A 27,093-nucleotide genomic window follows, 5' to 3' on the forward strand; every position below is an offset into this window, starting at 1 on the left:
CCCGCCCCGCCCATACCGCCCGCCCCGACCATGCCGCCCGCCGCGCTGCCACTGCGGGTGCTGCTGCTGCTGCTTCTGCTCCCGCCTGCCGCGGCCGCTCTGGGTGAGGGGTCCCGACCGGCCACCCCCATCCATCCCCGCCCCACTGATCCGCCCCATCGATCCGCGCCCCGGTGATACGCACCCGACTGATCGGCGCTCCCCGCCGCACTGAGCCCGTTCCCAACCACCCGTGCCCTCTGTCCCATTGATCCCTGCCCCACTTGTCCATCCCCCCCGCCCGATGAGCCGCCCCGCTGATCGGCGCCCCCCGCCCCATCGATCCGCCCTCCTCAATTGATCGTCCCCCGCCCCATCGATCCGTGCCCCCGCCCCACTGATCTTTCCCCAACGATCCCCCCTCCGTTCCATCGATCCATCGTTGGTCCCCGTCTCTTTGATCTACTCCCCCGACCCCATTAATCCGTGCCCCATAGATTGCACCTTCCCCCTCCGGCCCATTGATTCTTGCCCCGTTGATCCACCCTGCCCCACTGATCCGCTCCCCATTGATTCTTCTCCCATTGATCCACTCCCCCTACCCCACTGATCTGCTCCCCATTGATCCGCTCCCCCTGCCCCACTGATTCGCTCCCCATTGATTCTTGCCCCATTGATCCACTCCCCCTGCCCCACTGATCTGCTGTCCATTGATCCACTCCCCCTGCCCCACTGATCTGCTCCCCATTGATCCGCTCCCCCTGCCCCACTGATCCGCTCCCCATTGATTCTTGTCCCATTGATCCACTCCCCCTGCCCCACTGATCTGCGCCCCATTGATTCTTGTCCCATTGATCCACTCCCCCTGCCCCACTGATCTGCTCCCCATTGATCCACTCCCCCTGCCCCACTGATCTTCTCCCCATTGATTCTTGTCCCATTGATCCACTCCCCCTGCCCCACTGATCCGTGCCCCATTGATTCTTGCCCCATTGATTGACACCCCACTGACCCATTCCTTCTGCCCCACTGATCCGTGCCCCGTTGATTCTTGCCCCATTGATCTGTGCCCCACTGACCTGCACCCCCATCCCACTGATCCACTCCCTAGTCGCATTGATCCGCTCCCCCTGCCCCACTGATCCGTGCCCCATTGATTCTTGCCCCGTTGATTGACACCCCACTGACCCATTCCTTCTGCCCCACTGATCCACAGCCCCATTGATCTGCAGGGCAGTTCTGGCACATCACGGACCTGCACTGGGACCCCGAGTACGAGGCGGCGGCAGCAGCCGGGCAGGGCTGCCCGTCAGGGGGTTCCAGTCCCGGTGCCCCCGGTGGGCCCTGGGGCAGCCACCGCTGCGACGCGCCCTGGCGCCTGCTTGCCTCGGCCGCCCGGGCCATGCGCCAGCGCCTGCCGCACCCGCGCTTCGTGCTCTGGACGGGGTGAGCGGGGCGGGCGTTGGGTCTGTGCGCAGTGCCCGTGGGGGCGGCTCGGGGTGGGTGACACAGAGGGGAGGCTGGGGACAGCACAGCCACAGCGCTTCCCATCGCTGAGAGCAAAGCAGGACCAGTCATTGCCCTCCCTCTTCTTTTGACGTGAAGGGGAACAGCGCTGAGGAGAAGGAGTTGGGATGCTGGGGGATGAGAAGATCAACATAAGCTGGTGGTGTGTGCTCACAGCTCAGAAACCAACCGTGTCCGTGCATCCAAACCATGGGACCAGCAGGGAGGGAGGGGATTCTGCCCCACTGCTCCGCTCTGGTGAGACCCCACCTGGAGCCCTGTGTCCAGTTCTGGAGTCCTCAGCACAGGAAGGTTCTGTTAGAGCGAGTCCGGAAGAGGCCACAAGGATGATCCAAGGGCTGGAGCATGTCCCGTATGAGCACAGGCTGAGGAAGTTTGGGTTGTTCAGCCTGGAGAAGAGAAGGCTCTGGGGAGACCTTAGAGCAGCTTCCAGGACTGAGAGGAGCTCCAGGGAAGCTGGGGAGGGGCTCTTGATCAGAGAGGGCAGGGACAGGACAAGGGGGAAAGGTTTAAATTGGGAGGAGGGAGATTTAGATTGGACATTAGGAAGAAATTCTTCACGATGAGGGTGGGGAGGCCCTGGCCCAGGGTGCCCAGAGCAGTGGGGGCTGCCCCATCCCTGGAGGGGTTCAAGGCCAGGTTGGATGGGGCTTGGAGCCCCTGATCCAGTGGGAGGTGTCCCTGCCCATGGCAGGGGGTGGGAACGAGATGATCTTTAACGTCCCTTCCAACCCAAACCATTCCATGATTCTTGAGTTGCTGCCAGCCCTGTCTGACCTGACACGAGCTCCTAGTACCTGAAACGCTCAGGGAATGCTCTCTGTGAGTGCACCACATCTGCCCTTTGGAGGCAGTAGGAGGAGGGCATTGCAGAACAGACTGGAGGTGTTTCTTCAGGCTCTAAAGAGGCTCCTTGGGTCCCTGTTTCAAAAAGGGGCTGTTTTGCTTTAGGAGTGTGAGGAACCTCCAGAAAAGAGGAATGTTTACTCCTAGTACAGTCTCCAGGAATGGGTACCTGTTCCACAGGAGGCCTCGATAGCACCTACAGGCAGTAAAAGCTCTATCTTGCAAGATTATTGTAAGTTTTTATATCCTCTTGTAGTGTTTTCTTTCCTTCTAATGGTGCAACATCAACACTGGATGTGCTGTAACCTTCAGTCATGGTTTGCAGCGCTGTTGCCTGACTCTTCATTTTCATTTTCTCTCTCTGTGGATGATTGTTCCTACCCAGGAGTGGTTATTATGAATTTATGTTGATCTTCTTTCAGTTTCCTTCAAACTGTTTCCCCCAGTTCTTTGACATAAGTTTGATCTTCCTCTCTGATGGGCTTGTTGACAGCCGAACATCTTCTACAAATGCCGTAGGTGAATTAGTGAGAACACTGAAGTGGTTTCTGCTGTGTTTTTAGAGGCAGACCTTATGGTCACAGCCTCGCTGGCAGCGTGCCTTTGTTTCCTTTTAATGAGAGTTGCTTTCCTGCTGTTCAAGCAGCTTTGCTTCACTGCTGCTTATCAGATTTTGACCCGAGATGGCAAAAATGCTGTTCCTTGCAGTTTCTGCAGAAGCTTTATTGTCATATTGATGGGCTGATGTTGGAGAATGGATGCATGAATGGCTAACTGAACAAGGCCATGGATCTATGGAAAGGCTGTGCGAGACACGGTTATCATGAGGCTTTTGTTTAGCATGGGTATCTCAGTGGAAACTTATCAGCTGCAAGGAAGATGTACCAGAAGTATGTTAAAACATGCTGATAAGGAAGAATGTGAAGATCGAATGGATCTGGAGATAAGCTGAACAAACAACTTGAAGGAAGCAGAAAGCAGGAAGCAGGAACATATCTTGGGCCCCCCAGTTGTATCCGCAAGTAGAAGGGAATAAGATTAAATGAATGTAGTAGTAGCCAATGATTGTTTGACAAATGTGTAACCAAACCAATCAAGTTTAGGGAATGACTAAGCAAAATGTAGTAAAAGGTATATAAACCGCAACTGTAATCAATAAAGTTGAAGCTTGCTTTATCACTCACATTGAGTCGTCTGCTTGCTTCCCTCGCCCGTCGCAAGTGGCGCCCGAACAGGGACCCCCAATCCCTGTTTCCACCGGACGGCGAGCTCGGCAAAGCACTGGTAGCAGCGACCAGAGGGCGGAAGATCGTCAACACTGAATCAGTACTTACGATCCGCGCCTGAACCTGGATAAGAAAAGAAGGGGTTCGCCGGCCGAGTAAGAAGACTACCCAGACGCACAGAGTGAAAGGCTGCATCTTATATGACCGGATAACGAAAGAGGGTCACGGAGAAGTGCACAATGGAACGAGAGGTAGCATTTGAAATTTTACAACGCTTTTTAGAAAAGCAGGGAGTAGGTCCGATTAAGGACTTAATAGATGAGTGGAGAAATTATGGAGATTGTTTGTAAAAGTCGGGAAAAGCGCCGGGATGCAGCGACCGGAGGGCGAAGACTAAGAGCTTATGATTTCGTTAGGGATCGTTGCACTCTAGTCCGAACGCCTGGATCGTCCAAAAGGGATCCGCCACCCGACATCATAAGGCTTTGGAGAGAAAAGACGGAACAGGGCTGCACGTAAGACTATAAATTTATAAGGGGTTTTTTTTTTCTCTGACCAGAAATGGATAAAGAAGTGGCTTATGAAATATTACAAAGCTTCTTAGAGAAGCAAGGACTTGACTCACAATATCTCAAACAACTTGCGGGCCTCATTGCCTTAGGAAAAACTAAGGGATGTTTTAAGGATCCGAATGAGATATTTGAGGAAAGTGAATGGTGCAAATTTGGGAACATCCTGTGGGAGGCATTTATAGGTGATGATAAAACTGCAAAGAAACTAACGAAAGCTTGGAGAGAGATTACAAATTGTATAAAATGTTACAAGGTAGAAAAACAGTTAGATGTTGAAATCCAACACCAGAAAAAAGCGAGGAATCAGAGGAGGAAGAAGATGCCACGAAAATGCTGTAACAACCAAGGACTGTTACCTGTTAAACAATTGATACAAACCTTATCTTATAATATATGAGCATATTGTAAGTGTTTTATGTGTTCGGTACCATGTATAGTTTAAATATTCATACCATCGTGCTATTCTTATTGGTCGTAAACAATGTTGTATAGGTATACTAATCCAGTTCTCAAAAGAGTGGTTCTGCGTGTGTGTATGCGTGTGTGTGTTTAAAGCGCTTTAAACGTTTGTAAGACCTGCAAATTGGGTTTTGGTTATATTGAGCCTCTGTTTTGATTAATCTTTAAAATGCAACTCTGAAACCTTTCAATCTCAAATGTCCGCTAAGCCGGCAAACAGGTAGATTTACCTGGGACCTTTGAAGTGAAAGGCTGCAGATGACAAGATTTTAAAATACCTAGGAAAAGAAAAAAAAAAAAAAAAAAAAAAAATAGAAAAAAGAAAGAAAATGGGAAATACAGAAAGAAAAACAGAAAAGAAAATGGAAAAAGAAAATATAGAAAAACAAAAAAAAAAAAAAATAGAAGAAGAAAATGAAAAAAAAACCAACCAAACAAAAAAAAAAAAAAAAACAAAAAAACCACAAACCCAAAAAAAAAAAACCAGCCCTGTGGCTGTGTGTGAGTTCCACCCCCCCCCCATCTCCCCCCTCTTACTCCTGTAAGGTTTTTTGTTTTGTTTCAGCTTGGGAGTCCTTATCTCTCTAAGGGATTAACAATTTATGAGGAACACTCTGCATTCCAGTGTCACTTATCAGATCAGCAACTGCTGGGTCCTAGTGCAGACAATTGTAAAGGGAATTTTAGCCAGATACTAATGAAGACATGATTTAAGAGTCCAAAAGGAGTATCCTCTGAGAGTAAAAAACTGCAAAGGAATAGAAAAGTTAATGCATTTGCACCCTTGAGAACTCCCATACAGGTAAAAACAGACAAAAGAAGCCAGGGGGTAAACCGTTAACATTAAAGAACCAAGGAAACCAGCGCTCCAAGCTTTTGGTCCTATTGGTAACGGTTTAAGTGTTTTGGTTAGTAGGTCATTCGAGTGTCACTTTGCAAAGTCTTTTTGTGTAACCTGGTGTTATTAATTCTGCTTTTACTGGACAAATACAAGCTATGGTTTATATTCCTTTCCCACCTGTGTATATCACCCAAAGCAGTTGTGTTACTCAATTAATACCATTTCAAAGATTGTATTAGAGAAAATAGGCCTTCAAGTCGCACCTGGAAAAAAATTCAAACCTGGAAATATTTTGAGTGGAAAATTTTGAATGCCACAATTGAACCCCAGCAAACCAAATTGCAAATAGTAGTTAAAACAATTTACAAAAGCTCCTAGGAACAATCAATCGAGTTAAACCTTATTTGGGTATAACTAATGCAGAACTAAGTCCATTATTTGATCTTCTTAAGGGAGGACATGGCTTTAACAGCATCTGGTACTTTTAGGCAAAATTGAAAAAGCCATTACTCAGAGAAAAGCTCATAGACGACTTGATGGTCATCCAATATGTATGTTTTTGTTATTCTGTGTCAAGCATTTGGTCTAATAGCACAATTAGTACCTTTTAAAAGTAAAGCTCCTCAAACTGGAAAAAAAAAAAAAAAAAAAAAAAAAAAAAAAAAAAAAGGGGAGAAATGTTACCTCCTAGTGAAAGAATTGCAAAGGCGACTTATGTGTTGAACTTTTGAACTTTTTATATTTAACTGGAAATAGAACTAGTCCTCCTATTGTAATCCATCACAGTTGAATCATTAAAATCGCCTGTATTGAAATGGATAAGCAATAAGAATTGGGTGGAACGCCCGAAATGTAGCGAACGACCCTTGGAACATGCAATTACTGTTTATACTGATGCAGGAAAGAAGTCACGACGAGCTGCAACCACTTGGTATGAGGGAAAGACATGGAAGCAAAAATATTGACTGCAGTTCCAGAGGATTCCTTACAGATGCTTGAACTGACAGCTGTTGTCTGGACCTTTTCTCAGTGGATGCATCATGATCTGAATGTAGTAACGGACTCCATGTATGTTGCCAATATAGCAAATCATGTAGAAGATGCTCGGATAAAAGAAATACACAATCAACCGCTGTTTGATTTAATTCGACAACTACAATCAGCTATTCGACAACGAACGTGCCCTTTTTGCATAGTACATACTAGAAGTCATATGTGGGCAGAAGGACTTGGAGAAGGAAATTATAGCCGCACCACTGAGCGATTTTGTGAAAGCACGAGAAGCGCATAATGCCTTTCACCAAAATGCACGAGGACTACATCGACAATTCAACATTACAATGGAGGAAGCAAAAGGAATTGTCCGCGCTTGCCCCACATGCAGTCATCATGGACCTGGTTTAGGGTTAGGTGTAAATCCAAGAGGTCTCAGATCTCAAGAATTATGGCAAATGGACGTGACCATTTTGCTGCATTCGGCAGATGGAAATATGTACATGTCACCATAGACACTTATAGCAAATATATATGGGCCTCTGCGCGAACGGGTGAAAAGGCACTCCATGTTATAAGATACTTAACACAATGTTTTGCCATTATGGGAGTGCCTCAGGTGATAAAAACGGATAATGGTCCAGCATATACTAGCATGAGGGTTCGACGATTTTTACAAACATGGGGAGTACGGCATACTACTGGTATTCCACACTCCCCCACAGGTCAAGCTATTATTGAAAGGGCTCATCAAACCCTAAAGCAATATCTTCAAAAATTTATGGATCTATCTGATGTTCAAGAACGATTAGCAAAGACTCTCTTTGTTTTAAACCATCTATGTATATTTGGAGATCAGAAAGAACTAGCAGCATGGATCCATAGTCATGATAGTGATGAGCAAAAGAATCCACCAATGTTTGTTATGTACAGAGATCTAACAACGGGAACCTGGATGAGGGCCAGCTGAAGTTAAGTATATGGGTAGGGGTTATATGTGTGTGCTTACCCCCACAGGACCAAAATGGATTCCCAGTCGTTGGACTAAAGCTTCTATAGCTCCTGATACCCCATCTGGCCCCGGCACTGATAATACTGTTGATCAGCAGGAAACCGCTCGAGAGTAAGCAGAAATTTGAATAAATATCTATGCAACGGTTGCACAACAGCCTGACAGAGGAAGACAAGAGAAGAATAGAAGAAAAGCTGCCGATGATTCTGCGACTGTTGCTGGCACAATTGAAAGGATACTCAAAAGTTATCGACAAGACGTTAAAGCACTGCCAGACTTCTGAGGGACTAACATCCTGACAAAGAATTGGATCAGTGTTTAAGTAAATTGTAGGAGTTAAAACTGCAACGATTAGGAACAGTAAGATTTAAAAGAAATAAGAGAAGAAAGAGAGGAGAAGAAAAATGAGGTTTAGTTGTATTATATTGCTTGGTGCTGTGATAGCCAGCACAGTAGGAATCACACGCTTTAATCAGCCAAGAGATAACATCTGGGTAACATTAGCAAACCAAACTAATCAGTCGTCGCTTTGCCTAAGTTTAGGAGGGGTTACTAATCCTTTTCGAACTTGTTTGGTAGGTTTGCCTGTTTGGTCTCCAGGGGAATTTTGTAGTCTTATAAGTAATAGTACCCTATGTGGACAGTCAATAAGTTGTAACATGTCAATGTATGGAAGCACACCATCACAGGATGATGGCTGCCACCAATGTAATATCATATTGTCCTTGAATACCACCCTGAATTCTCCCCCAGAGGAATTAGATCTCTTTGGAAGTGCAAATGCCAGTTTATCCAATGCCAGACAGGGGGGTTGGCTCAGTTTTGAGCCACTGAACCTAAATGACTTTAACAAGAATCGCAAATATTGGGCCACCCTAGACTCATCCCTGGAATCAGGAACAGTGTATCGCCAGCTTTACTCCAAATGTAATGGTGCCAACATTACGGCCCCGAAGAAATTGCCCCCCGGTATATTTTTGATTTGCGGGGATAGAGCTTGGAATGGTATACCGGCAAAACCACAGGGAGGACCTTGTTATTTGGGAAAGTTATCATTATTTCACCCCAATATATCCCTACTGATGCAATGGAGTCAAAACGCAAGCAGAGTAAAATGCAGTGTACATGAGCTAGACTGCGATCAGATAGGAGACCCTACATTTTGGAGTAAATTCAAACAGGTAGCAATTGCGACTGTCCTCCCTGGAGCTGCAGCTAATAAGGCAATGAATTTAGCAAAACAATTGGGGTGTTGGGCAAAAGACGAATTAAATAAGACATCAGATATTTTAGATATGCTTACTACAGATGTGCAAAGTGTTAATCACACGGTGCTTCAAAATAGAGCTGCTATAGACTTTTTGCTCTTAGCGCAAGGACAGGGGTGTGAGGAATTTGAAGGTATGTGTTCCATGAACTTTTCCGATCATTCTACATCCATCCATGCTAAAATAAAAGAATTGCAACAAGGCCTTCACCGCCTTACGCAAGAAGAAGGTTGGGGAATCGATAGCTGGTTACAATCAATCTTTGGATCCCTACCCCCTTGGCTCCTATCGATAATTAAGGAAGCATTGCGCTGGTTTGGGCTGATATTTTTGCTCGTAGTTGTATGTAAGATAGGTTACATTTGTATTATGCGCAATATAATGAAAAATCAAAATGTTTTGCTTGCTCAAAAAGAAAAAGGGGGAACTGTTGGAGAATGGATGCATGAATGGCTAACTGAACAAGGCCATGGATCTATGGAAAGGCTGTGCGAGACACGGTTATCATGAGGCTTTTGTTTAGCATGGGTATCTCAGTGGAAACTTATCAGCTGCAAGGAAGATGTACCAGAAGTATGTTAAAACATGCTGATAAGGAAGAATGTGAAGATCGAATGGATCTGGAGATAAGCTGAACAAACAACTTGAAGGAAGCAGAAAGCAGGAAGCAGGAACATATCTTGGGCCCCCCAGTTGTATCCGCAAGTAGAAGGGAATAAGATTAAATGAATGTAGTAGTAGCCAATGATTGTTTGACAAATGTGTAACCAAACCAATCAAGTTTAGGGAATGACTAAGCAAAATGTAGTAAAAGGTATATAAACCGCAACTGTAATCAATAAAGTTGAAGCTTGCTTTATCACTCACATTGAGTCGTCTGCTTGCTTCCCTCGCCCGTCGCAGGCTGAGGCTGGGTGAGCCTCCGCTTCACATCTTCACATATGGATTTATCATGGCAGAAGAAAGTGGAGCCAGTTCTCACATTGAGCAATTCCTCAAAACTCCCTCAGAGCCTTGGCAAAAAGAGGCAAAAAGAGAAATAAACCAGTTTTTCTGCCTTGTTCATCACTTTAAGTGTATGCCCTGTTCGTCACAGTGACTGAGCTGCTTTCATTCTTTAAGGGATGATACCCCACACGTCCCCGATGAGAAGCTTGGAGAAGAAAAGGTTCTGCATATAATAGAAAATCTGACTTCTCTGATAAAAGAGACTTTTCCAGGTATGATTTGAGGGGATGGGGAGGGGAGAAGAGCCCAGAGTCTCACAGGAGACGAGCTTACCAGGGTGGAGAAATGACAGAACTGGGAAGGGGAAAGGCATGGAAGGGCTATGGTTGTTAGACTTGTTTGTCCTCTTCGTAGTCGCTGTGTGGTAGAGGCGTGTCTGAATTGAGGCATCTGAAGCGCAATTATCGTTTCAGGTTAAGTCAGAGAGAGGAAAATAAACATTTATGTAATTAGTCATTAAGAGAGAAAAGGCAGCAATGGGGGGAAGGAGTGTTGCTGGTGGTGGGAGCTCACTGATTCAGTAGTGAAGCCGTGGCTCCAGGATGGTTTGTCCTGAGGAGGGTTGTCTTTGCAGTGTTGAAACCTCCCTGTCAGTGCAACCACTTGGCTGTGGTGTGGATGATTCGCTTTTGTGATGCTCTGGAGCTAAGCTGTTCTTTCCAAGCCCACAAGGGAGCGTAGGAACTCTGAAGCAAGCATGGGTTCCTCTGTGCCTCCTTTTCTTTGTCTCTAGACACTAAAGTCTATGCAGCGATGGGCAATCATGACTTCCACCCCAAGAATCAGTTTCCAGGCAAGGAGCACAGGATCTACAACCGAACAGCTGAACTGTGGCGTCCCTGGCTGAACAATGCTTCCATTCCTCTGTTCAGAGCAGGTGTGGCACTGCTGGCTCATGCTGGCATCACTCTGGGGAGGTGGCGGTGGTTAGGAGAACACCACGCTTGTTTTTTCCTACTTCTGTGCTCAGGGCAAGATTATTTGTAGAATATTTGCAGGGGAAACGCCTGATTTAGTGCTGATTTTTGGCACTGAGTTCTCCTGTTTGCAAGAAAAGAAATTTCTTTGTGCCTTAGTCTCTCCTGCCTTCCTCAAGTCACTGGTAAGTGTCCCTACAGTGAATGAACACCCAGTGGGGAGTTTCAGTGAAAGAGGAAAGATCTTCTAAGTGTGGTGTGGGCCAGCACTGTGGCTCTCTGGAGCTCTCTGGAGCTGCCCAGCTCCTGGTGCCGCATGCCGTCCCTGTGCAGGGTCTCCCCTCACCTTGGGACGCAAAGGCACAATGAGAGGTGCACAGGGGGAAGAGTCACTCCAAATGCTCATCCCAGAGTGGTCAGAGCACTGCTGACACCTTGTCCAGGTGGTAGCTCTGTGGTCGCTGTTGCCAGGGAGGGCTGAGAAGGGTGGAAACAGAGATCTGGAGTCACAGCAGCCAGCGTGACCAGGCCTCCAGCTCTTTCCCTGCTGGTTGCATTTTTTCAGGAGCTTTCTACAGCGAGAAGCTGCCCAGCCCAGATACAAGGGGGCGAGTGGTTGTCCTCAACACCAACCTGTACTATGACCAGAATGTTGAGACGGCCGCTGAGGAGGATCCTGGAGGGCAGTTCCAGTGGCTGGAGGAAACGCTGACCAATGCCTCTAGAGCAGATGAAATGGTATCAATAGAAAATAAACCAGCCTTACAGAGGGCTTCTCGCAGCCTGGAAGCTCTCCTTGCTCCTGCTCTGCTCTCTGTGCCATCACTCCAAACCCATGCGCTGTGGGAAGCGTGTGAGTTCAGAGAAGCTCTTTGCTTTTGTAGGTCTACATCGTGGGGCACGTCCCTCCTGGCTTCTTCGAGAAGAAACGAGGAAAGCCCTGGTTCCGGAGTGGCTTTAATGAACGATACCTGAAAATCGTACAGAAGCACCACAGAGTGATTGCTGCCCAGTTTTTCGGGCACCATCACACGGACAGCTTTCGGATGTTCTACAGTGATTCAGGTACCAGTTCTGGCCACCCAAGCATTTACCTAATAGCTCTTCCAACCCCCAGAAAATCCCTGTCGATGAGAGTTTTCAGTGCCTCTTAGCTGAAGGCAGCTGCCAGAAAGGCTTGAAAATGCTTTGGTCAATAAGAGATGACAGGGCTTTCAGTCTCCACCCCCAGCCTGCAGCTCCATCCCTCTTTCCCATTTACCCTCAAATTTTGCTGTTTCCTCTCAGTGCCTTGCAGCTTTTTGCCTGCTCCCTGTTGATGGGGTTTGGACAGAAACTGAATTTTTGTTACCCAAACGGTTTGCCTTAAACCACTTGTTTTCGAACTGCAGCAGAGCCCGTGTCTTTCAGCCTTATCTCACTCTCACAAGCAGCCCAGTTGCGCTTGCTGCCCAGGGAGGTGACGCTGCCGTCCTTCGGTAGGGAGAGCAGGGGCAGAATGTTACCTGAGATTTGCAGAGAACCCCCTGGAAGGAGAACCTCTCCTCCAGCCCTGCTCCAGAACTTTCCTAGAAGCAGCACTGTGCAGGCCCACCAAAACCTATAAATAATAGTCTACAAGAGGGGCTGTTTGCAGCATGCCCGCCCTCCTGGGAGGAGAGAAGGAGAACCGGAGCCCAGGTGGTGTGTCCTTGCACTTTGCTCTCTCTTTCCCTTTCCTCCCTTTTCTCTCGCTTTGTTTTCCCTGAACACAGATTTAGCAGCCAATGCCAATCTTATTTCTAAGTCTGCCTGCACAAATAAATTCCCTTTTTGGACCCATCGTTTGGCATCATTTTGCCTTCCTGTAGCCCTGTGATTTTATGGGGAGACCCAGGATCTCACCCCGATGACCCCTGGACTATCCAGGCTGGGTCATGACAGAGATAAGGGGTCGGTTAGGAATCTTTGCATTGGGTTACGGGTAGTGCTCTGGGACTCCTTTGCCGAGTGTGATTCTCCTGTGCACCCTCACTGCAAGAGTCTTAAGCAGCAGTGGAAAGCCTCTTCTCCGCTGCCGCACACCCATGTTCAATGTGCTGATCTTTACGTGTGAGCTGTTTTAACTGGGTGACAAAGCTGCTGTTTGCAGGGCGATCGGTTCCCAGGGTGCTCCCTGCAGCGGGGACAGCGTGCGATACAAGCCAGGGTCTCCTATTCATAGGTTGTTTTGCCTTTCTGTTGAGGTTCTCCAATCAATGTCATGTTCCTGGCCCCTGGAGTGACTCCCTGGAAAACAACATTACCTGGAGTGATCAATGGAGCCAACAACCCTGGGATTCGGGTGATCGACTATGACCCTGACACCCTTCAGGTGTTGGTAAGTGATCCCCGTGTGCTGCACGCTGCGGTTTCAGAAAGGTGCTTTAATTCTTCCGCGTGGTTTTAACATGCAGGGCTATAGGACTACAGGACCCAAGTGTCTTTGTAGGAGAGGACCTCAGCCAAGGTTTCAGCCTCATGGCTAGCACAGAGGTTTAGTAAGAGCGTCAGTTAACAGCAGGGTGACCACGGTCAGCTGGCCCAGGCCTTCTGCTGGCCTGAGTTCCCCAGGGCAGGCCAGGCTTCATCATGTTCTCCATGTCTTTGGTCTCCTTTGACTCTTGCTTTACTACCCAGGTAACGTGGAGTGCAGAACTTTGGGCACTGACAGACTTATCAAACACCCTCTAAAACCTTTAGACCACCTAGAAAATTATTTGAGTCTTCCCGCTTGCTGAATTGATTCATTTGTAATGGATCTGAATATGGGTAAACTGTAGAGGCAGCTTCTGTTCCCTCTGTCTCTTATTTGCAAAGAGGAAGGGGATGGGGTGTTTGTGCCTTTCTTTGTACTGTTTAAAGCAGCTCTGTAGGTGCTCTGTTTACATGTTTATAGCATGAGAAATTAATGCTAAAATACACTGGAAGGATGGGGAATAAGAAAAGCAGAGAAAAAAAGGGGAGGAGACTGAGAACAGAAGCTGTGAAAAACTTTCTTCTTTAGTTTTTTCACAGTTGAGAAAATAACTTATCTCAGTATGTAACACTACTCCAACCCTTGCTCCTGCCAGTGAGCAGTGTTGAAAGGAAAGAACAGTGATTCTGAAGCAGGCCAGGCTCAAAATTCCTGATGTTTGGAGGTAAAAGTCAAGCAGAAAAAAAGCCGTCCCTTCATCCCTTGTGTAATGATGTGTTTGTGGTGAGCTCTGGAGGCTCCACCCAAGGGCTTTGTCCCCAGGTTCACAGAGGTAGAACGCCCTGTCGAGGTGCAGCTCCCTTCCTCGCTGGGCAGGAGCTGCACTGCCTGCAGGGAACACGTGTCTGAGAGGAACACACGTGTCTGTAGGGAAGACATGTGTCTGTGAGGAGCACACGTGTCTGCAGGAACGCTGTGGGCCTGCACACCAGTACCGGAGAGAAGGGGCTGATCCCATCCCAGCCAAACACTTCGCTCAAGGGACAATCCTTTCCTGACCTGTCCTCGTTCTGTTTTTATCTCCCTGCAGGATATGGTCACTTACTACTTCAACCTAACTGATGCCAACATGATGGCCTCAACACGAGAGGAAGAGTTCCCACTGTGGGAGGAAGAGTACAGGCTGACAGAAGCCTTCCAAATCCCTAATGGCTCTGCACGCTCCATGCAAACGGTGCTGGAGAGGATCTCGGAGGACCCTCACTATCTGCAGCAGTACTACGAGTTTAATTCTGTCAAATATGACCTCACCGTGTGCAATGAGGCCTGCCGCGTTGATCACGTTTGTGCCATCAGGGAAGTTGATTTTTCCAGATACAATGAGTGTGTTAAAACCAGCAGCTCTGCTTCTGCTGTCGTCAGTGTTTGGCTTTTATCGTTGTGCTTGCTCCTAGGACCGCTGAGTCCCCAGCACGCACTGTGAGGACAGAGCAAGAGGAAATAAAGAGCACAGGTTCACAATGTGCATGAACTGGCAATCGTGAATGCTTTTGGCACCGAGTACTTACTCGGAAACCAAGACAAAATCAATGGCTTTTTCTAAAATCTCTAAGATGTTGATTCAAAATCTTCTGGAAAAAGTTGCTTTATCAGGAAAGGGCAGTGATTGCTACGAAGTCTTTTTGTGCACAACTGACTTGCAGCAGGGGTTTGTCTCCCTTCTGCCATCACTTCTGGAGGTTGTCCCACAACTTGGACGACGATCAGGTCTCCCCATGGACCTCAGTTTGCCGTGGATGAGAGCTGTGAGCTGCCCTGTGATTCCGAGGCCAGGTGGAGTCCTCGTGCTGGCACACTCTTCCCTTCTGGAAAGACTACATGGAAAGTTTTGTCTTGATGGCCTTGCACAACAGCAGCCTTGCCCTTAGCTTGTGTGAGCGAAGCCAGGTGGGATTGGCTTTTCCTTGGACAGTGTGTGAACCTTGAATCTGGGCTGTGACGTTCACGTGTCAGTGCCCAAGATGAGACTCAGGGGCTCCTGCTGGCCCCAGGGCAGCTGGTTCCGTGTGGGAGCCTGGTGACCCCTGGATGGGTCTTCTCCCTTTGCCACACGCTTGCCCCCTCCTGCTCCCAGGCAGAGCTCCTTGAAGAGGAACAGATGGTGACACTGCCTTCATAGAATCATGGAATCATTATGTTTGGAAAAGATCTCTAATCTCATGCAGTCCAAGAATCAGCCCAACCTCACGGTGCTACCAAACCTTGTCCCTGAATGCCACAGCCACACACTTTTTGAACCCCTCCAGGGATGGAGACCCCACCACCACCCTGGGCACCTCTGCTAGGGCTTCACGGCTTTGTCAGTGAAGAAATTTGCCCTGATAACCAATCTAAACCTCCTCTGGCACAACTTGAGGCCATTTCCTCTCATCCTATCTCTTGTTACTACGTGGGACAAGAGCCCAGCACCCACCTCACCACAACCTCCTTTCCGGGAGCTGCAGGGAGCAATGAGGTCTCCCCTCAGCTTCCTCTTCTCCAAGACTAAACAGCTCCAGGTGCCTCAGCCACTCCCAGAACCCCTGCGCTCCAGACCCTTCCCCAGCTCTGTTCCCTTCTCTGGACGCGCTCCAGCCCCTCTCAATGTCTTTCTTGTACTGAGGGGCCCAAAATTGAATCCGGGATTCGAGGTGTGGCCTCACCAGAGCTGAGTCCAAGGGACAATCCCTTCCCTGCTCCTGCTGGTCACACCGCGGCTGATCCCAGCCAGGATGCTCTTGGCCTTCTTGCCCACCTGCTGGCTCATGTTCAGCCACTGTTGACCAGCACCCCCAGGTCGTTTTCCGAAGGGCATGTTTCCAGCTGCTCTTCCCCAAGCCTGGAGCTGCACGGGGTTGTTGCGACCCAAGCGCAGGACCCAACACTTGGCCTTGTTGAATCCCATCCACTCGGCCCTGGTCCATCAACCCAGCCCGGCCAGGTTCCTCTGCAGAACCTCCCTGCCCTCCAGCAGATCAACACTCGGTGTCCTTTGCCAACTGGCTGAGGGAGCACTCGATCCCTTTGTCCGGATCATTGATAACAATATCGAGGAGCACTGGACCCATCGCGGAGCTCGGGGCACACCGCTCGGTGCCACCGTGTGCTGCACTCCTCCCGGTTTAGCAGGATTACGGAGCTGGCGGCTTCACACCGGCTCCTGCTGATACCCGGCTCAGTTTCGAGGCAGCTGCGGGGTCCGGGCTGAGCAGGGTGCAGGGGCTGCTCCCGGGGGACAGAACCGAACCCCCCCGGGCCCCTCCTGGCTGCGGGGACCGGGCGGGACGGGCGGTGGCGCTGGAGGGGGCCGGGATGAAGGGGGAGGATTGAGGGATCCCTGGGGCGCCGGGCGCTGCCCGGCAGGGGGCGCTGCTGCTAGAACAGGGGGCGATGCCTCGGTGGGCGTGGCCTAAGAGGGCTGCGCGGGGTCACAGAGGGGGCGTGGTCATATGGGGAGCAACTGGGGGTGGGGGTCTCTGTAAGTGGGCGTGGCCAAAAGTCATTACGAGTGAGTCTATGGGCGTGGCTTATATAAGGCGCGGCAGGGGGGAGTCCCCGGGAGGGGCCGTGGCTCCCAGGGGCGTGGCTGTTAGAAGGGGCGTGGCTGTTAGAAGGGGCGTGGCTGTCGGGACGGTGAGTGGCTGTCGGATAGGGGCGTGGCTGCCGATAGGGGGTGTGACCGTCTGATAGGGGCGCGACTGTGGGGGCGTGGCTGCCGGGAGGAGGCGTGGCTGCCGGGGCGCTGCCGGGCAGGCGCCGCTGGGTCCCTGCGCCCGCCGGCCATGGCGCGGCCGCGGTTCGGGCCGGTGCAGCTGGCGCTGGCGGCGGTGGGCACGGCGGGCGCGGTGCTGGACGTGTGCGCGGACGGGTGGGTGGCGGTGGGCTACGCGCGGGCCGGGCAGCCGGGATGGGCCGCGCTGGTGCTGGCGCTGCTGGCCGCCGCCTCGCTGCCCACCCAGGCGTGCAGCTGGCTCTGGCTGCGCTCCGACCCGCCCGCGCTGCGGCCCCGCCTGCCCGCCTGGCAGCTCGCCGCCCTGCACCTCCTCCAGCTCGGCTTCCTCTTCAGGTGCGAGATCCCCCCTGCATCCCCCGGTGTCCCCCCCCAGCCTCAGCATCACCCCCTGCATCCTCCCGGTATCCCCCGGCACTCCTCCGGTGTCCCCTGCATCCCTCCGGTGTCCCCTTCCCCAGCCCCGGCATACCCCCGGTATCCCCCGGCACCCCCCCAGTACCCCCTGCATCCCTCCGGGCATCCCTCCGGTCCCCTCCTCAGCCCCAGCATCGCCCCCTGCATCTCCCTGGTACCCCGGCATCCCTCCGGTCCCCTCTTCAGTCCCAGAATCTCCCCGGAAACCCCCGGTACCCCCTGCGTCCCCCCGGTGCTCCCCTCCCCTCGTATCCCTCCGGGCACCCCTCCGGTACCCACCCGGCGTTCCCCCTGCCTCCCTCCAGTACCTCCCCCCAACCTCAGCATCCCCTGCATCTCCCTGGTATCCCCACCGGCATCCCCACCGGCATCCCTCCGGTACCCCCAGCATACCGTTGCATCCTCCCAGTACCCCTCCTCCCCCCTTCTATCCCTCAGACATCCATCCTCGCTCCAGCATCCCCCGGTATCCTCCTTCCCCCCGACATCCCTCAAGCATCCCTCTGGTACCCCTCCACTTGGCATTTGCCCCTGCATCCCCCCAGCATCCCCCTGCATCCTTCCTGTACCCCCCAGCATCCCTCTGCATCCCCCCCTGTACACCCTGCGTCCTCCCTGGACCCCCCCAACACCCCCCCAGTACCCCTCACCCAGTGTTCCCTTTGCATTCCCCCTGTGTCCCCCCTCCAGGTACCCCCTGCATCCCTCTGGTACTCACCCTAACCCAGCATCTCCATTCATCCCTCCGGTACCCCCTGCATCCCCCCGGTGTCCCCCATCCCTCCAGGCTGCCCCAGCGGGATGCCCAAGAGGTCCCTGACCCATCCCAAGGCTGGAACCACCCTCCCTCCTGCTGAAGTTTCCTACCCATGGCCCAAAGCCCTTTGGTTCTGCTCTGTCTCCTGGGGCTGCCGGAGGCCTCCTGCCAAACAGAGCCAGGCTGGGTAAATAATCCAGCTGCTCCTGCCGAGGATGATGATGCTGGGTGTCGTGGGGATGCTGTGGCTCTGGGCTTGGGATGGGTGGGAATCATAGAATCATGAGGTTGGAAAAGATCTTTGAGATCCTCAGGTCCAACCGTCCCAGTCCACTACTGAGCCATCCCTGAGCACCTCCTCTGCCTGTCCCCTCCAGGGATGGGGACTCCACCACCTCCTGGGCAGCCTCTGCCAGTGCCTCAGAACCCTTTCAGTGAAGAAGTTTTCCCTGATGTCCCATCTGAACCTTCCTTGATGCAGCTTGAGGTGGTTCCCTCTGGTTCTATCAAGCGAAGGACTTTGGTCACGGGTCAGAGCAGTTTCCCCCTGGCCTGTGCAGCCGCTCAGCGCCGGTCCCCACGCAGGTGCCTGCACATGCTCAGGGTGGGCTGGAAGGTGTGCTGGGCCCAGGAGGAGGACGAGGACGAGCAGAGCCACATCGCCTTCCTCTCTCACGACATCAGCATGCTGCGCCTCTTCGAGACCTTCCTGGAGAACACCCCACAGCTCGCCCTGCTCCTCTACACCATCCTGCACACAAATGAGGCCAAACCCTCCCAGGGTGAGGGGCTGCGGGGTCAGAGCGGGCTTGGATGTTCTCCCAGCTCTCCTCCCGTTGTCCTGGTGCAGGAGGGTGTCCCCTGCCCGACACTCGTGCCCCAGACGCCGGTGCTGGTCTGGGGTCCCTCTGCGCCCCAGGAGAGGCAGAGGGTCAGGAGGGAAAGCAGGAGCCCTGCTGGGGAGTGGGGAGAGGCTGTGGATGTGGATGGGATGTGGATGTGGATGTGGATGTGGATGTGGATGTGATGTGGATGTGGATGGGAGGTGGATGTGGATGTGGATGTGGATGTGGATGGGATGTGGATGTGGATGTGGATGTGGATGTGGATGTGGATGGGATGTGGATGTGGATGTGGATGGGATGTGGATGTGGATGTGGATGTGGATGGGATGTGGATGTGGATGGGATGTGGATGTGGATGGGATGTGGATGGGATGTGGATGTGGATGTGGATGTGGATGTGGATGGGATGTGGATGGGATGTGGATGCGGATGTGGATGCGGACAGGAGGTTGAGCGAAGGTGACTCAGGAGGTGCTCTGATGCCCATCTTGGTGTGGAGGAGAGCCAAGCAGGCTGGTGGCTCTCGGAACCACTCGGTCTCATTGCTTCTTCCTCATCTCCTGGGCACCAGGCTCCTTGCTGGGTGGGTGGGAGGCCGGGGGGAGGCAGGAGGGTGCCAGGGGGAGCAGTGGGGTGGTGGGTGGGAGCAGGGGGTGCTGAGGCTCTGCCTTGGGGGCTCTGTTGGCTCCTGGGAAGCTGTTTTGAGCAGTGCTGGGCTGGGGGAGGCCTGAGCCGGGCTGGGCCCCCTCTCAGCATCTCGTGCTCTGTTTGCAGGGCTGGGGATCTGCACCGCCTTCCTCTGTGTGACTTGGTCCCTCCTGGATTACCACCAGTCGCTGCGTGCCTTCCTGCAGGACAAGCACGCGCTGAGCCCGGGCTCCTCCTTCCTCTACTTCCTGTGGAACCTCTTCCTCCTCTGCCCCCGCGTCCTGGCCATTGCTCTCTTTGCGCTGCTCTGGCCCTACGGCGTGGCCGTGCATTTCCCCCTCGTGTGGCTCGCGATGTTCCTCTGGGTCAGCCTCCAGGGCACGGACTTCATGGAGTCGCCGGGCCCCGAGCAGCTCTACCGCGCCATGGTGGCCGTCATCCTCTACTTCAGCTGGTTCAACGTGGCGCCGGGGCGGACGCTGCCCCGCAGCATCATCTACCACAGCTTCGTGCTGGTGGACAGCGCGCTGCTGGCCCTGTCCTGGCTCTGGTGGCGGCCGCCTGACGACGGGCACGCGTACCTCGTGCCGGTGGTGGCGGCCGCGCTGCCCTGCTACCTGCTGGGGCTGGCGCTGCGAGGCGCCTACTACAAGTGGCTGCACCCCAACGTGCGGGCGCAGCGAGAGCGCGGCGGCGACGAGGTGGATGCTGATGGGGTGAGCTCCAGGCTGGCGTTCCGCTCGCTCTCAGGGCCGGAGCTGGTGAACAGGCGGATGCGGTGCCTGGCCCAGGCCCACTGCCCCGTCCCCTGGCCCCCGTCCCCGCGCTCACTCAACGGCGTCGCGGCTGCCGAGTCTGCCGTGTGAGGCTCCAAAGTGCCTTTAGTGGAGAGAGGGATGTGTTCGTTCTGCTCCGGGTTCTAAACCACTGCCCACGTTGTTCGGAGCACCTGGAGGGAGCGGGCAGAAAGCAGGGGTGATGCGTGAGCCCCTGCACTTCTGTGGCTCTCACCGTGTGTTTGTGGGTGGGGGCCGACGTCTTGCAGCTGCGCTGCCGGGATCTTCACTCACTATTTATTACAAGCTTTTTCCAAAAAAAAAAAAAAAAGGAAGGAAAACCCCAAGCAGTTTTTTCTGCCTGTGCCCCCCCGACGCCTGCTGCCGCGTTGGTGCTCAGGGAGGGCAGGGCGGATGCGGGAGAGCTCGTCCCCTCCTTGGCAGCGCCTGGTTTGGTTTTTCTCTTCACAGCAGCGTTGTCCTCCTCCTGCCTTGCTGTTGAGGCCAAAGATTGCCCGTTATCACCGCGCTCGGGGAGGGACGGGACTCCCTGGCACGGGCAGGGCAGCGAGGGCTGTGCTCCTGCCTTGTGGCCACGCGTTGCCTCTTTGGAAACAGGGAAGCCGCTTCCAACGTAAAACCATTGGCTCTGCCCGTTACCGGGTCCCTTCCCGCCTTTCCCTGCCTGCTGTGGGCCGAGAGAGAGGCAGAGCCAATGCTTCGCACTCAGAGCTGGGTCCGGGGCTCGCAGTCACCCCTTCGCTCCGTGTCCAGGTTGGTGCTTTTCTCCCTCCTCAGCAAATGCTCTTTGGGATGGGGTTGGCAGTGCGTGGGCCTCATGCTGGAGGCAGAGCCGTGTTGGATGCAGCGTGGCTCAGCACTCCGGGCGTGTTCCAGCCCCTCACTGGCATTTCCAAGCTGGAGTTGTCCGTGACCCATTTTCCAGCCGCCCGTGGCCGGTGCCGTGGGCTGTGCCGGCTCCTGGGCTCGGACACCGCAGCTGCCCCTGCTCGGTGTCAACACCAGAGCAACCCCCAAAGCTGTGCCACGTCCTGGCTGCCCACCGCGCTGGCACGTGGCTGCTGCCGCTGGCACCCACCCTCCAGCAGGACCCTGTCCCGCGGGAAGCCCTGTACCCGGGAAAGCAGGATGCAGCCCAAGGAGAGGCTGAAATGCTGCTTTCACAGCTGTGTCTAGAAAGGGATGGATGCCTGGCCAAGGAGGCTGGGAGGAGGATCCTGCACCGGGGCTGGGGAAATCCTGAGCACAAATACGGGCTGGATGGAGAGTAGGGCAGGAGGAGGTTCACGGTGGATATCAGAAAAAACTTCTTCACAGAAAGAGTCATCGGGCACTGGAACAGCTGCCCAGGGAGGGGGTCGAGTCGCCTTCCCTGGAGGTGTTTAAGGAACGGGTGGATGAAGTGCTGAGGGACATGGTTTAGGGAGTGTTAGGAATGGTGGGACTCGATGATCCCGTGGGTCCTTTCCAACCTTGTGATTCTATGATTCTGTGAAGAGATGACTTTGGGTGCCGGGAGATGAGAAGCTCCACATAAGCCGGCAAAGTGAGTTCACAACCCAGAAACCAACCGTGTCCTGGGCTGCATCCAAAGCAGTGGAACCAGCAAGGGAAGTTATTCTGCCCCTCTGGTGAGACCCCACCTGGAGCCCTGCGTTCAGTTCTGGAGTCCTCAACAGAAGAAGGACATGAAACTATCAGAGGCCACAGAGATGATCTGAGGGCTGGAGCGCTTCCCCTATGAGGAGAGGCTGAGAGAGTTGGGGTTGCTCAGTCTGGAGAAGAGAAGGCTCCAGGGAGACCTTAGAGCAGCTTCCAGGACTGAAAAGAGCTCCAGGAAGGCTGGGGAGGGGCTCTGGATCAGGGAGTGCAGGGACAGGGCAAGGGGGAACGGTTTGCAGCTGAAAGAGGGGAGATTGAGATGAGATCTTAAGAAGAAATGTTTTGCTGTGAGGGTGGAGAGGCCCTGTCCCAGGTTGCCCAGAGCAGTGGTGGCTGCCTCATCCCTGGAGGGGTTCCAGGCCAGGTTGGATGGGGCTTGGAGCCCCTGATCCAGTGGGAGGTGTCCCTGCCCATCGCAGGGGGTGGAAATGGATGGGCTTTGAGGTCCTTTCCAAACCAAACCATTCTATGAAGGCTGTTTTTTAGGCCTTGTGTGAAGGAGAAAGCGAAGGCAGGGCAGGGGTGGGACAGTCCCAGCACCGAGGAGGAGGCACCTCCACCACGGGCTCCCCAGGGCCACGGCCTCCAGCAGCAGCCTCTGCCAGCGGCTGTGCTGGGACTGCAGCACTGTCATCCCCAGTGCCACGAAGTGCAGGCTGTCACGAGCACAGGGTCTGTCAGAGAACAGGCGGAAGCAGTGACTATAGAAAATAAAGACTTTATTTTTTTCCAGTTCACAGGACAGTTCCCATTACACAGAGCAGGAGTGAGCTGAGGCTCCAGAACCGGCAGCGCCTGGGGTCCGTGGGGCAGCGAGGGGCTGCAGCTCTGGATCTTGCTGCCTTCCAGGAGCACCAGCAGGGACTTCTTCCCCAGGGCTCCTGGAGGCAGCAAATGCTAAAAACAGTGGGGTTTTAAAGCCTCCATGGCTGTGGTGAAGCTGGAGGGGAGGCTGAATGCAGCCCAGCATTTGGGTTTGTCACCAGTTCAGCCACAGCCAGGCCAGGGACAAGGTTGAGCGCACAGAGACAGCGGCAGATCAGGGCTGGGACAGAGATGCTGCTCCTGCCACACGAGACAGGAAAAGTCTTAAATTCAGCCAACAGAGGGAAAAATAAAATAGCCAGGCCAACCTTTATTAAACAAACACAGAAATGTACCATCCACCTCCTAATATAAAAGTACTTTACATACATTCAAGGAGACATCATATAAATATCCGTATGAAATGCCACTGGCTGCAGGAGTTCCACACAGCTCAAATTTTGCCAATGTTTGAAAAGCTCCTTAAAACATTTTAAAGTAAACAAACAGAACGCGAAGCCAGCCGGCACCTTGGGCCAGCACTTGCTGCGAGTGCCCGGGCAAAACACGTCCCACCGCCCGGCGCGGGCCTGTCCAAAGCAGGAGCAATATCCGCTCGGCCATGCCGGATAGTGGGAGGTTAAGGCACAGGTTTGAATCCCAAAGTTCAGCCGGCTGGAGTACAAGACGTGCTCCAAACAGGCTGCTTTGCAGGCTGGGACACCTCCCACGCCCGCTTACAGACCTTTGGATGGGCTGGGGACCCACAGGGAGATGGTCAGGATCCATCTCAAACTCTGCTGTGACTGCAACCCAGCCCCTTGCTACAGGAATGACATTGAGGGGCTGGAGATGAGGAATGGAGCTGGGGAAGGGGCTGGAGAACAAGGGTTAGGAGAGGCAGCTGTGAAACCCGAGGTTGTTTAGTCTGCAGAAAAGGAGGCTGAGGGGAGACCTCATCAGTGTCTACAACTGCCTGAAAGGAGGTTGTGGTGAGGTGGGTGTTGGTCACTTCTCCCAAGTGACAGGTGATGGGATGAGAGGGAATGGCCTCAAGTTGCACCAGGGCAGGTTCAGACTGGACATCAGAAAAACGTCTTCACCAAAAGGGTTCTCAGGCACTGGCAGAGGCTGCCCAGGGAGGTGGTGGGGTCACCATCCCAGAAGCGGTTTTAAAAGATGGGTAGATGAGGTGCTCAGGGATGTGATTTAGTACTGAACAGGGATGGTTGGCCTTGATGATCTCAAAGGTTTTCTTCCAACCAAACAATTCTATGATTCTATGACTCTGGTAACATTTCAGAACCTGGGAGCAACAGGGCTGCTTCTCAGCACGGCTCAATCCCTACCACATCCACTCCAGCTGAAGCAAGAACAACCCTTCCCTGGGCCCCAGATGACCTGGATTTTTTATGTATCCAGCGGAAACAGAGCTGCAGCCCCACAGCATCTCCCCTTTCTCTCTGCCCAGGGTCCACGCTGCTGTGAAATGTCAGCACACAACTACGTGCCCTTCCCTGCCCAGGAACACCCAGGGACGCACCGGAGCTCCCGGAGCTCCCCGCCTTGTGTACACGGCAGATGGGAACACATTCCCATGGGCTCCCACTCCTGCTCCTCGCCAAACCCTGCTGCCGAGTGCGACAGAGCATGGCCCCTCCTCGCTGCAGGGGCTCTACTGCCAGTGCAGCCAAAAGAAATGCCCTCGCCCGAGCTGCTCAGGAACAGCGCCAGCAGAACCTGGCTCCTCACATTCCCCTTATAGAGAAGAGGCCACGCTGTGTGCAAGAAGCAGCTCCAGCACTGACAACGTGTGCCCAGAGCAGATCCAGCGCATCTGCCTGCGAGCACAAGGCCAACACCTAGCAATGGTCTGCACGGACAGCAACCACTCCTGTGACCACCGTGGAGAAAGAGAAACTCATCTGACTTCAGATTATTTAAAAAAAACCCTAAAACTGGAGCTAGGAACACATGAAACGGAGACCTCAGTGTCCCATCTCTCAGCTCTGGGGATCCCAGCCCCCTCTCGGCACCTCTTCCACGGTGGTGGCCGGAGCCGGCCCAGGAACTCCCCAGCACAGATGGAAATTACTCCTCAGTAAATAATGCCACGAAAGGAATGCAGCAAACACAGCACCTGCCTCTGTGGGCGCAGCCTGAGCGGGTCAGCATCCTCCTTGAAGCAATCGTGTTTCCAGACCAGTCCTCGCGGGTCCCAGGGGGTGGGCTGGGCTGGAGACAGAGCTGGTGGCGCCGGGGCGCCGCAGAGGCTTGCGAGGCGCGCAGCAGGCATCCATCCTCTGCAGAAAACCCACGTGCCTGCAGATTTGGTGCCACCGGGGCACAGGGAGGAGGCAAATCCCATTGAACACAGCCTGACCTGGCACCAAACCAGCGCCCGTGCCAGCCCTGTCTCCAGATGCCCATCCCCAGCCAGCGGTGCTGCCACTCCCCGGCTCCAGCCTCGCCTTCTGAGACAGCAGCAGGAGAATCAGTGTAACCATTGCTCCCAAGGCCAGTGTGCTCCAGGCTGCCACGTCACAGTGTCTTTGAAAACAAAGTCCCTCTTCAAAGGGTTTTGTTTCTAGCAATGTCCTTAGGCTAACACAAAGAAGAATACAAGAAAATTGACTCTGATTCTACTAAAACGAACTCACTCTCACAAAAGGAGTCAGGAAAGCAGAGGTGAAGGTTAACAACCACACCCTTCTATAACATCCATGAGGATTTCGTTCTCCCTTAGTCCTGAAGAGGACTCTGCTCACGTCTGTGCAGCCCACAAGAGTACTGTGCTGTATCTAATGGTTGGGTTTCGTAGATTTCCTAGATTTCCTGTGGCACCACGCTCTGGGTTGGTCTGGGACTCTCGGACTGGGAGCCACTGACATCAACTCCAAATACCAACATTTTCCTCCACAAGGAATCGTGTATCCCAGAAACATTCCCTTATCTTTCTATTTTCCAGTAATCCCGTGTTGAGGAAATAACATAAGGACATTGTAATAAATTAACTGCTTTGAACACCTAAAAGGGGAGGAGAGAGGATGATTTTCACAGCAATAGAGGTATTTTTGACATTTTCATTAATATTTCCTCTGAAAAAAGCCACAGCTCTTTCAGCTTTGCAAAACAAGGGAGGTTCAGCTCTGCCATCAGTGTTTGTCTATAAAAATAAGGTTTTGTGTTTACTTAGGTTCTACAACTAAGCTGAATAGAAAGGAGAAGGCTCTTACAAATACTCGTGTTGTGTCACCCCTCCCTCTGGAGACTGCCTGCTGGATTCACCTGCTTCTGGCAGCCTCTGCACACAAGCTCCAGCCCTGCAGACTCCAGTGCTTCTTCGTAGGACACCTTTGTACTCGGCAGGGCCTGCGCTCCTGAGGAAACAACCTGGTTTACTGTACAGTTTGCATTAGGTCTGTTTTCTTCATCAAGCTGAGAAGTGAGTCTCCAAATGTGTGAGATTTCTGCCTCTCTGGTGATGGAGAGGGCTTGTGGGAGCTGCAGTCACGTCTCTGCTCCAGCTTCTTACAGGAAGTCTAACTCGAGGGCTTGGTGAAGGGACACGAGGTCTGCATGATTTGTGATCCTCCAGAAAGGCATGTTGTGCTGTAACAGAGGTGACAAGGTCAGCTTTATCCTGATGATTTTATGGCTCGCTGGAAGCAGTCAAGGTGCACCTGCAGGGCTGTGCAATATGCGACAGCACAGCCGGAGCATCACCGCGTTCAGGGAGGGCCTCAGCATGTCGCTATGGGATGCCCATCTTATCTGCACATCTCTGTATGTTGGGCACCAGCGCTATCGGCTGCTTTGCTTACCGGTGACAGAAACCTCAGTGCTCGGCTGCGAGCTGCTTTCTCCAGGAAAGCCTCTGCAGGGCTCCCAGCTCTGCACGTGGCAGACAGCACGATGCTGGCAGGGACAATGTCCTGACAGTGCCCTACGCACTTCACTATGGACTGAAGAACCCAAGACCTGCTCAAATCAAACTGCTTGCTCCTTGTTTGCAATTCAGACTGAAGGTAGACACTGTGTATTGAACTGACTGCTGGCACCGCGTCCTGACTCCCATTGTGCTCCTGAGAAACTGCATTTCCCCAGCTGCACACTCTGATCAAGACAGGCTACAGCAAGAGACTGTTATACACGGACATATATGTCATACGCAATCCTAAACAAGAGTAAACCAGAAACTTTAAACCCCAAAGAGCCAGAACACTCCCCATCCTAAAGCAGTGAGAGATCTCTGGCATTAAAGGTGAAGTTTCCCCCTGGCTGTCCTGGTCTGAAGAATTCAGCCCCA

At 52.8% G+C, this 27,093-nt stretch overlaps 3 protein-coding genes across 6 annotated transcripts in view; 2 read left to right on the forward strand and 1 right to left on the reverse strand.

The window, feature by feature from the left end:
- The first annotated feature begins 11 nt into the window (after positions 1–11).
- SMPDL3B (sphingomyelin phosphodiesterase acid like 3B) lies at positions 12–16,169 on the forward strand. Its single transcript, XM_054086567.1, has 8 exons — positions 12–103; positions 1,212–1,425; positions 9,846–9,943; positions 10,465–10,608; positions 11,214–11,386; positions 11,533–11,713; positions 12,874–13,007; positions 14,176–16,169. The coding sequence occupies exons 1-8, from the start codon at positions 31–33 to the stop codon at positions 14,566–14,568; spliced, it is 1,410 nt and encodes a 469-aa protein (XP_053942542.1). The 5' UTR covers positions 12–30; the 3' UTR covers positions 14,569–16,169.
- A 691-nt stretch (positions 16,170–16,860) lies between these two features.
- XKR8 (XK related 8) lies at positions 16,861–21,260 on the forward strand. Of its 2 annotated transcripts, none has more exons than XM_054086450.1 (3): positions 16,861–17,190; positions 18,614–18,810; positions 19,648–21,258. In XM_054086450.1, the coding sequence occupies exons 1-3, from the start codon at positions 16,907–16,909 to the stop codon at positions 20,385–20,387; spliced, it is 1,221 nt and encodes a 406-aa protein (XP_053942425.1). In that variant the 5' UTR covers positions 16,861–16,906; the 3' UTR covers positions 20,388–21,258. The 2 variants fall into 2 exon arrangements, with proteins under 2 accessions (XP_053942425.1, XP_053942426.1); XM_054086451.1 differs by having other exon boundaries at positions 17,070–17,190; positions 18,406–18,810; positions 19,648–21,260.
- A 2,369-nt stretch (positions 21,261–23,629) lies between these two features.
- The window catches only part of EYA3 (EYA transcriptional coactivator and phosphatase 3), a 56,002-nt gene continuing 52,538 nt past the window's right edge, over positions 23,630–27,093 (reverse strand). For all 3 annotated transcript variants that reach the window (XM_054086224.1, XM_054086222.1, XM_054086223.1), the window contains one exon: positions 23,630–26,396. In XM_054086224.1, the coding sequence (XP_053942199.1) occupies positions 26,316–26,396 (81 nt within the window). In that variant the 3' untranslated portion in view covers positions 23,630–26,315. The remainder of the gene's footprint in view (positions 26,397–27,093) is intronic.

The sequence above is a fragment of the Cuculus canorus genome, chromosome 22 (genome assembly GCF_017976375.1).
Source record: "Cuculus canorus isolate bCucCan1 chromosome 22, bCucCan1.pri, whole genome shotgun sequence".
NCBI classification, from domain to species: Eukaryota; Metazoa; Chordata; class Aves; order Cuculiformes; family Cuculidae; genus Cuculus; species Cuculus canorus.

Coding starts and splice junctions, on each gene's coding strand:
- SMPDL3B (XM_054086567.1), top strand. CDS start 31: ATGCCGCCCGCCGCGCTGCCACTGCGGGTGCTGCTGCTGCTGCTTCTG. Junction 9,944..10,464: donor GATAAAAGAGACTTTTCCAG/GTATGATTTGAG, acceptor CTTTGTCTCTAG/ACACTAAAGTCTATGCAGCG. Junction 11,714..12,873: donor GATGTTCTACAGTGATTCAG/GTACCAGTTCTG, acceptor CTTTCTGTTGAG/GTTCTCCAATCAATGTCATG.
- XKR8 (XM_054086450.1), top strand. CDS start 16,907: ATGGCGCGGCCGCGGTTCGGGCCGGTGCAGCTGGCGCTGGCGGCGGTG. Junction 17,191..18,613: donor CAGCTCGGCTTCCTCTTCAG/GTGCGAGATCCC, acceptor GTCCCCACGCAG/GTGCCTGCACATGCTCAGGG. Junction 18,811..19,647: donor TGAGGCCAAACCCTCCCAGG/GTGAGGGGCTGC, acceptor CTCTGTTTGCAG/GGCTGGGGATCTGCACCGCC.